Genomic DNA, 10,927 nt, shown 5'->3' on the forward strand with positions numbered 1-10,927 from the left:
TAAATAGAATATTGCAAGTGATGTTAACTGCGAGTCCACTTATTTGAAAGTTTAGTTAAACTTGGAACTTTAAGAGTTAATAATTAACATTTTTTCTGTTGTATTTTTATCTTTTTTTTTCAACCTCGAGAGGTTTGTTTTATCATTGTTTGTGTTAAATACTTGTTAATCATTATATTTAAACTTTTTAACGATCATGTCAAAGAACAATTACTTGAAAACTTGTTGGTATCGTCTAAACTTTAACATAACTCAAACGTAATTAAGAAATTCATTCTACACTATATTTCTTTCCTCTTTGCCTACAATCTTTGCGAAAATTAGCATTTCTTAACAGACAACGTAAAATTATAAATCCATTGAAATCTGTAAGACAACTTTCGAAAGTTTCGTTTAATCTACACACAAAGACGAAACTTAATTGGGTAATTGAATGGTGACGTAATAATATCCTGAAATGCATTATGGGAAGTTCTTTGTAATTAGCGATTTTCTCTACTGTTTATGTACACAATTGAAAAATACCTCGATAAGATATTAAATTTTATGTGATACATTTTAAGCTGTTTCTAATGTTATTGACAAAGTTCGTGGGTTTCTTGTATCATTGAATTTCGTTCAACTTACAATACCATATTACTTGATTTTAATGATAAGGCTTAAGCCTTTTATGATTCTATAACAAATTTAATTTTCTGAATCTCTCCCTACATATAAACTGTTAGTATATATATATATATATATAAATAAGAAAAAAATATTTTTCCCTTTACTCCAGTGAAAGAAGGGAAATTTGTTCTTTTTTCTGTCCAATTCCTTCTTAGCGCATTCTTTCACTAGTGCAAAGTCCGCTAGTGGGACAGCGGTAAGTTACTACACTAAAATAAGGGGTTCGATTCCCTGCGATTGACACAACAGATACCCTACTGTGGTTTTGTTTTAAATCAAGCAAACACTATCAGAAAAAAGGACGAGTTCAAGAACAACAAAAAGCTCTTTGAAATACTGTTATACACTCTTCTCCTTGAAAAATCCTGAGGGAATGAATGAATAACATAGTGTTTAAAAATATAATAGGCTTAATAATCACGTCTCATAACAAGCATAATAAGGTATTGAAGTTTGAAAGACGATCTTGGAACTGGAGAAATTCTGTAATCTTACCAAGGGTCTAAAAACTTGTTTTAAATAGGCAATGCTTTAAAACTGTGATTTGTCTTTTTTAATTCGTTACTTTCGAATCTTGAGTCAGACATGAATATTTGATATAAATTACCATAAGTTAATACTCAGCATGCCTCTAGGCTGAAACAAGAATTCGTCAGGTGGGTTAAACAAAAAAGATATCCAAAAATACATCTGAAATGTTATTCTTTTGCAGTACCAAGAAGAAGAAAAAAGCTTGACAGGGAAATGAACCTCTACTTACGATTTTTAGATAAACGAATTTATTTCTTTTGCGTGCTTGTGTCCATGGGAATAAGTGTTTGTGTCAGTTCCATTTTCTTGCATTATAACACTATACACTTTTGTTTTCAGTATCTTCTACTACTATCTTTGGGCTTAAGCTATTGTTTCCTCGAGGTATGAGCTCTGTCGTCTTTTTCTCGACTAAAATGTCAAATAGTATTTACCAACGGGGACCGACAAAGTGAATGTAATTATATGCAGCACTTTAAACCTATATTTTCACATATTTCATAGAAGATTTTACGTTCCTAATTTTATTTTGTAAATGTCATTAAAACTTATTACCAGCTTTTTTCATGTTTCATGTACCTAAACTAACTAAGCATAACAATTTCATTTGATTGTAGAAAATAAGGCTGCTTGATTAAATAAGATAAGATGTTACAGCCTGAAGAAATATTATGTTTTCACCTGAATGAATTAAAAAACATTAAGCAATGAAGAAAGTTGCAATAAGGTATTAGTACTCTAAGAAACTTTTACTTCATTAGATGATATATTATCACACAATGAAGCCTTGTTATATTACTTGATTAGGTGCGAAATTGTGGTTTTGAAAACATGGTGTTTTCACTTCATTATGTGTAATATTATAGTTCTAAGAAACGTGATATTTTAATTGTTTAGGCAAAGCATTTTCTAATAATGAACTTTTTAAGATTTTACTTTATTAATTAAGAGAAATATGATCGTTCTAAGAAACGTAACATTTCTTAGTTCAGGTGAAATTATTTTGTCGAATAATATTAAGATGTGGTATTTCAACCTAAACAGCAGCTTATGTCACAAGAACTAAACGGTCAGGTCAAAGGTTTCAAATTCAGGCATAGCCATATTTTTGAGTTGCTGAACAGAAATAGGTCAACCAGAAAGCAGCACCCGCCGTCTAACATGGCTACGCTTAACCGACTAGTGGGATTGAACGCCACTTTTATGAAGTGCTCGCAAAAACTGAAAGCTTGGAAGGTATTCAGGGGGCACTTTGTGGGGGGCCATTAAATTGATGTTACAATACTTTAATCGGAGAGGAGTTTCTCCTCCACTACTTGTAGACTCCCCAGTCAAGACTCCATTTTCCATACATTAAAATAACAGGTGTCATCTTGTCATTTAAAGTAACTGTTTGACTAATGTTGTTATGAACAACTCCTTACGTATCCATGATCCATCGTTTAACGGCCATTTTGAAAATGTAAATGTAGACTCTTGTCTTAAAATATCTCTTAGATTTACGTGTGAATTTTCACGTAAAAATAGTCACGAGAGCCCTAAATTTGATTCTAGATGATTGTTCCAAACAGATTATTACAGGTTAAAATGAATTTTCACTTAAATCAGTTTATTCAAATATGACAGTCCCCCAAACCCCCTTTTTACCACAGTTTGCGGGCATTTCATGATACTTTTGAACATACTTGTCTTAGTTTTATATTCTGTGTGGGTAAAGATTTGAACCACGATATGCTACTGAACACATTTTGAGTTTTAGGTGTGGGGTATACAGTTAAGAGTAGCCATGTAGGCGGTGGGTGCTGCGAACTGGTTGCCTTCCCTCTGATCAACAGTTTAGGATTATGAACGGCTATTCCAGATCCTTAAAGTCATTGAAATGGCTGTTTAGCACATAATGCGCCGTTCATGTTGAAAATAACAAATACTCAATACATTTTTATGTTGATTGTTCTACAGTCATGTCAAGAAAGCTTTTCGGTTTATTGTTAATGATTTCATTGTGCTTCGATAATCCGTTTGCGTTATCTTTCCTTTCCTCATGTTGGCTAAAGGAAGAAAGTTCGATAAGATGAGCAATATCAGTATATGGAAGAAAGTTCGATGATATAAGCAATCATCAGTATATGGAAGAAAGTTCGATAAGATGAGCAATCATCAGTATATGGAAGAAAGTTCAATAAGACGAGCAATCATCAGTATATGGAAGAAAGTCCGATGAGATGAGCAATCATCAGTATATGGAAGAAAGTCCGATGAGATGAGCAATCATCAGTATATGGAAGAAAGTTCGATAAGATGAGCAATCATCAGTAAATGGAAGAAAGTCCGATGAGATGAGCAATCATCAGTATATGGAAGAAAGTTCAATAAGATGACCAATCATCAGTATATGGAAGAAAGTTCGATGATATAAGCAATCATCAGTATATGGAAGAAAGTTCGATGAGACGAGTAATCATCAGCATATGGAAGAAAGTTCGATAAGACGAGTAATCATCAGTATATGGAAGAAAGTTCGATAAGATGAGCAATCATCAGTATATGGAAGAAAGTCCGATGAGACGAGTAATCATCAGCATATGATCAAGATAATAAACGGAATGAATTTCATCTCAGATGCTCTGATCAAATCTAAAAATGTCTCTTCCCCCCCGTTCCAGACTTTCGACTACTCGTAGTCATAAATATATATTCAAGTGCTTTTAAAACAGGCTCTTGCTAAAGTACTTTAACATGTGCAACTGCCACTCTGTTGTATTTATTAAATTAGCATTTTGAAGGATAAACATATATTTTTTATTACAGTACTGATCACGTTACACACATTTAGCACTGACAACTGAATAAAATACATGTTATCAATTGTTTCCAATGCACAAAAGATAGTTTACAACTTAATGAGGTAAGTTACAGTGGAAGCAGTATCAGTTATATAAAATAAAGAAGTGTTAAGCAGGATTTCAAGATAAATACAAATGTTACTCAATATATATTTTCAATATTTACTTCTGAAACATAATCGAGAAATCGAGAAATTTGAGCAAAATAAATATCACTCATTCAATCTGGATACGTGTTTGAGCAGGATATTACTCATTCTACATATTTGAGTATACCGAATTTCACTGCACTAAGTAAGAAAAGTATCATTCCCTTTGAATGTACCACTAATTAATGACAATTTAAAAGTTGCTAATTTAATTTTCTCCGACTGAATTCCTCCACATAAAGGTTTAATTTCATCCACACCAACTAAATTTATTCTTAAAAATGACTCATTTTTATTTTAAACAATCCGCATGGATATCTTCTCTAAAAAAAAGGGGGATAGGTTAACCACTTCATTCAAATTAGTCATAAAAAAACAAGTTTTACCCACTTCAAGTGAATTCATCCAAAACTAATTTCATCAGTCCCAACTTGATTTATCTTTGAAATATTTCACTTATATTTACTCTAATTAATACTTTAGATACATTTCACACTCTTTACACTTTAAGGTAGGATCAATTTCTCACGCTTTCCAAGGGGAATAGATTTGTATTAAAACAAAATAACTTTCATCTCCTCAATTTTTGAAATACGAGGAAAAAGGAATCACAGTAACAACCACGTATAATACCATAAGTAGGTATTGTTATCGACCACGTATAATACCATAAGTAGGGACTGTTAACGACCACGTATAATACCATAAGTAGGTACTGTTAACGACCACGTATAATACCATAAGTAGGTACTATTATTAACCACATATAATGCCATAAGTAGGTACTATTATCAACCACATATAATACCATAAGTAGGTACTGTTAACCACCACGTATAATACCATAAGTAGGTACTATTATTAACCACATATAATACCATAGTAGGTACTATTATTAACCACATATAATACCATAAGTAGGTACTGTTAACAGCCACGTATAATACCATAAGTAGGTACTGTTAACAACCACGTATAATACCATAAGTAGGTACTGTTAACCACCACGTATAATACCATAAGAAGGTACTATTATTAACCACATATAATACCATAAGTAGGTACTGTTAACAACCACGTATAATACCATAAGTAGGTACTGTTAACGGCCACGTATAATACCATAAGTAGGTACTGTTAACCACCACGTATAATACCATAAGTAGGTACTATTATTAACCACATATAATACCATAAGTAGGTACTGTTAACAGCCACGTATAATACCATAAGTATGTACTGTTAACCACCACGTATAATACCATAAGTAAGTACTGTTAACCACCAACCACGTATAATACCATAAGTAGGTGCTGTTAACGACCAAGTTAACTGTTCTGCTTAACCATTGTGGTTGTTTTACTTATATAACTAGTTCTTTAGATTATTTCTGTTGTTTACTTATAACTAAGTTAACCATTTTTTTCTTTCCCAGACACACATTCAGTACATTTAGTTCTATCTACTCAATCTATGCTACGTCTTAAGCTCGACCAAGTTTCAGTATCTAGAAAAACGTGACTGTGTACATTATTTAAAAGGTCCAAGTTGACTATTTCTCCACAAATATATCTGTAACTTTGGAACGCGATTAACGACATCTATAATTACGTGGAACTTTTCAGATAAGTGGACTGTACAATATTCATTACAATATATATTTATATATCATAAAGAAATACGTAAACGGCAATCATGTTTAGTTACAGTAAACACATGAAGGAAACAAACGCTGTTTTAAGTCGTATTTCTTACCTATCTTTCACTTACGTTTTACTGTTTTATTCAACCACCAAACTGTACCGTTTTACTGCTTTATTCAAACATTATACTGTACCGTTCTTTTTTTACTGTTTCATTAAATCACCAGACTGTACAATTGTTTAATTTTACTGTTTCATTGAACTGTCAGACTGTACCGTTGTTTAATTTTACTGTTTCATTCACCCATCAAACTATATAGTAAAACAAACTACGGTACAGTCCGATTGGTGAATGGAGTAGTAAAACAAAACAACGGTACAATTTAATGGTTGAATGAAACAGTAAAACAAACTACGGACTCCATTCACCAATCGGACTGTACCGTAGTTTGTTTTACTGTTTTATTCAACCATTAAATTGTTCCGTTGTTTTGTTTCACTGTTTCATTCACCCATCAAACCGTACCGTAGTTTTAGTTTCAGCTTTGTTCAACTATAACTCTATAATCAAGTTTATTTTGTTTTTATCCTAAGTTAAATACATCTCTTTGAAGTAATGCCTTTTAACTGCTTACTCATTATGTTAAAAAGTATTGGTTTTATTGGGTTATTTGGCCCCATTATTACGTTAGCACGTGAACTATTTTCTAATACAGTCATCCTCAGGCTCTCTCTTTCAGAATTGTTTTGTTAAACAACATGTTGTTAGATTATTTATAATAACAACAACAAGAACAATGTAGAATCATTTGTAACAAATATAAGTATAGCTTTTTTACTTTTTGTTACAAAATATAACTCGAAAGACCGTAGAAATGTTGACGATAATTGTTATTTACAGGTGTAGAATTCTCTACAACACAACGATGTTGTACTCAACAAATATTTGATGAACAATGAAAGACAAAGTACAGTAAAGGTAATCATTATAGGTTGGCTGAATAAATGTTTTTATAAAAGTGCCAGTCATTGACAGTAATATGTATCTGTAACAGTATCTGCAACGTATATTTTTTACCACTACATTACAGTAGCTTGGTCACCAAACATTTTATAAACATTGTATGAAAGTGTACAACAACTATCTGTAAAAAATTTTACAGTGTCTAAAGTAAATTTTCTTCAAAATAGGGGATCTTCTAAACGGTGGTTTATAGTGAGCATATCAATCACAAACAAATAAACACTGTTATGATAGTCTAAAGTGAATCGTCAACGATATTAATATTTTTAATACTGTATGTCTTGGTCAATGTAAATTGTTTACAAAAACATTCTGTTAAGTATATATTGTCTACAATAAACATCTTGTATTACTGTAGGTCGTCAACAATAAACATTTTGTTTCACTGTAGGTCGTCAACAATATATATTTTGTTTCACTCTAAGTCGTCAACAATAAACATCTTGTATCACTGTAGGTCGTCAACAATATACATTTTGTTTCACTGTAACGACTTACAGTGAAACAAGATGTTTATTTTTTCGACTTACAGTGAACAAAATGTTTATTGTTGAAACAAAATGTTAATTTTGACGACTTACAGTGAAACAAGATGTTTATTGTTTTCAACTTACAGTGAAACAAAATGTTTATTGTTGACGACTTACAGTGAAACAAGATGTTTATTGTTGAAACAGAATATTAATTTTGACGACTTACAGTGAAACAAGATGTTTATTGTTGAAACAAAATATTAATTTTGACGACTCAACAATAAACATCTTGTTTCACTGTAAGTCGAAAACAATAAACATCTTGCTTCACTGTAAGTCGTCAAAATTAACATTTTGTTTCAACAATAAACATCTTGTTTCACTGTAAGTCGTCAACAATAAACATCTTGTTTCACTGTAAGTCATCAACAATAAACATCTTGTTTCACTGTAAGACGTCAACAATAAACATTTTGTTTCACTGTAAGTCGAAAACAATAAACATCTTGTATCACTGTAGTTCGTCTGCAATAATTGTTCTATGTCAGTGTAAATTGTTTACAAAAACATTCTGTAACAGTGTAGCTTGTTTAAGTTAAACATTTCGTAACAAAAATAATCACTTTTGTAAAACTGTTGGTCGTCAACAATATACATTTCGTACCACTATATAAAGTTCACAATAAACTTTTAGTTACACTGTAAACCATCTACAATAAACATTTCGTAATACTGGAGATTGTTTACTATGAATATTCTGCAGTACTCTATCATAAGCATTATATAAAAATAAAATCATTCCGTAACTTTACAACGTACTTTGATCGCATTATATCAGACCTAATAAGTTTATGTTGTTTTTTTATATTGTGTTTACTGCCTTTTTTTTCTCAACCAATATATTTGTTTTTCATTCTTTGCACAACGACTTTCTCCAAATATTAAAGCTGTAACGGAACATTACGAACGCGAATATTTTTAGTGATTCGGTTAATTTCCCTCAGTACCCATCGTAAAGTATCACCAGAAAACATTGTATTTTATTTTAAACTTGCTTTATGATCATTCCATTATATTATGTTGAAATCCTTAATCCTGTTTAACAACTATGAAAAGTTTACAAATCATCCAGTTTTCTATTCCGACGAATATCGATTTTTGAAAAACTGTTTGTTTTTTTCGTGATGAGTCGATCTAAAGTCTCATGTCTTCAATGCGTCCAAACATCTCTGAAATTTGATAAGAAACGAAACATTTACTTTGCAAATCAAAATTGATGAAACAGGAAAAAAAATTACGTAATTAATAGTTATAGAAATAGCGCTCAAACATCAAAGTTATTGTCTATAGATAAAAAAGTCAAATTTAAATGTACTTCTTTTTAAAAATCATAATCACGAAAAATCTTAACATATACATTGATTCCTTTCCTTCTTTGTCTCTAAATAATTTACAAGGTCGACATAATCCTGTGGTCAGTACTTTGCTAAGTTGGTTTTTTTTTCCCATTTTTAGGTACTTCACTTAAAAGAAACAATTTTGGTTTAAATCATGAATTATAAAGTTTTTGGAACCTTAACAAATGTTACTTTTAGTACATATTTATCTAAATATTCACGTGTAATTGTTTCATCTTTACACACATTTTGTACATAGAGCATAATGTAACTAGTTATATGAATAATATTCATGACGTTACAAGTAACTAGTTATATGAGTAATATTCATGACGTCACAAGTAACTAGTTATATAAATAATATTCATGACGTCACAAGTAACAAGTTATATGAGTAATATGAAAAAGTTCGGCTTGTTTCACCTACCTTGTCTGGTAGTATTCCGTGCGCTGAATACACTGTTTACTGTAGGGAGGTCACTTCCCAAATTGGACTGCCATGTCTTTTTCTTTTGGAAGCCAATGAAGGAGATAAAAGCTTTGCGAAACTTGTTGTACATGAAACAATATGTGATAGGATTACAACATGAAGAACAGTAGGCCAGCAAATGAATAACGGAAATTCCAGTGGGTCCAACATTAGAGTATAAGCCATCGTGATCGTAAAGAACCCACGTGTTGAGGATATAGAGAGGTGTCCAGCAAACTATAAATTCCAATACTAGAACAAACAGCATTTGGATAACCCTACGTTTGGCTGCTCGACTTTTTTCAGTATTTCCTCGGATAATCAATGGGTGAGCTGCATTATGGTGATTGCTACATGTTGGTTCGCCTGTTCGCCGATAGATAGGGCGTTTTCGCCACAGCATTTGAAATGATGTCGACGATAAATTATCAGAATCAGTATTCTCTCTCCTTCTAGTCGGAATGCCTTTAATTAATTAAAGAGAGTAGAATAAAGATAACTATTATTGCAAAGCAGTTTTTCTTTGTTGTGAAGAAATATTATTTGGATTATTATTTCATTCTAACTTGTAACATGAATAAGAAAACTAACAAAAAAAAAGATAGATTTTAAACTTTGTGTTCAAGTAAACTCTTTATTTACTTCATCATAATTTTATTTTTGTCCACGGGAGTTTCTTTTTTTTGTCTCTCTTCCTTTCTGTTACAAATACTTAATAACAGAGTGCTTATATATGCGACAAAATATTTTATGTTTTGTATTAAGATCAATAAACTGAAGTCTACAATGGATAAAATAGGCTTACAGATTATTTAACTGTCCTTGTTGGGTAAAACTTGTATATTTCGACGAGTTTAAAAATGGAGGATAATATTTGGTATGCAAGACAGACGCTACACACGTGCAATTGAAAACTGCAGAAGGCTTCTCGATACTTCGAACACAAAAGATAATTTTATTACTGGTTATTAAGATTAGTATACATATAGTAAGAAGTCTTTCAACGATGGTCAGCTGCTGACCAATTCGTCCTGTCGGTTAAATAATATTTTGTTACGGCTGAATGGCTTGTTCATCACTTCTCTGCCCCCTCCCTCCCCAGTGGCTTAGCTGTAAATGTGCAGGCTTGTGACGCTAACAATCGGGTTTCGATACTTGCAGTATGAAGAGTACAGCTAGCTCCTAGTGTAACTTTGTGGTTAACAACAAACAAAGGCTTCTCTGATTAATGATATATTCAGAAAACTGATTGACTTGAGCTTAAAACTTTTTTTAGTGAGCCGAAATAAAGTCGTTGATTAATTTAATTTAAGACACAAGGTAGCGTTTCGTGCGGCGAAAACAACCTGCAGGACACTGTGTGTTATTAACAGGAGTGAGAGTTTAGAGATTTTCCACTTTCTGTAGCTCGGACTGTGATAATCCAAACGATCACATATTTTAAGTGGGTGTGCTCTACTAGATTTTTACTCTACATACCAAATTTCAAGCAATCCATTAAGAAATACACGAGATATCAAATATCCAGTTTTCATTGAACTTCTTCCCATTTTTTTTCTTCGCACCAAAAGCACGGACACTTTATTTGATAGAAAAATATGCTTAACTTTTATGGACTTTTTTCAAATTTTATACACTGATAGTTCTTTACAACCTACAATTAGGTATCAAGTTTGGTATAAATATAAGCCACATGTGTAAAGTTATTCAACAAAAACCGCTCAATTTT

General features: G+C 31.8%; 1 protein-coding gene across 1 annotated transcript in view; it reads right to left on the reverse strand.

Annotated features, from left to right (window-relative positions):
- Nucleotides 1–8,404: 8,404 nt before the first annotated feature.
- LOC106460897 (cholecystokinin receptor-like) overlaps nt 8,405–10,927 on the reverse strand; it is a 73,645-nt gene continuing 71,122 nt past the window's right edge. Inside the window, exons 4-5 of the mRNA XM_022388160.1 lie at nt 9,157–9,663; nt 8,405–8,561 (exon numbers count right to left, since the gene is read on the reverse strand). Coding sequence (XP_022243868.1) covers nt 8,527–8,561; nt 9,157–9,663 — 542 coding nt within the window. The 3' untranslated portion in view covers nt 8,405–8,526. The remainder of the gene's footprint in view (nt 8,562–9,156; nt 9,664–10,927) is intronic.

The sequence above is a fragment of the Limulus polyphemus genome, unplaced genomic scaffold, assembly GCF_000517525.1.
Source record: "Limulus polyphemus unplaced genomic scaffold, Limulus_polyphemus-2.1.2 Scaffold36, whole genome shotgun sequence".
Classification (NCBI taxonomy): Eukaryota; Metazoa; Arthropoda; class Merostomata; order Xiphosura; family Limulidae; genus Limulus; species Limulus polyphemus.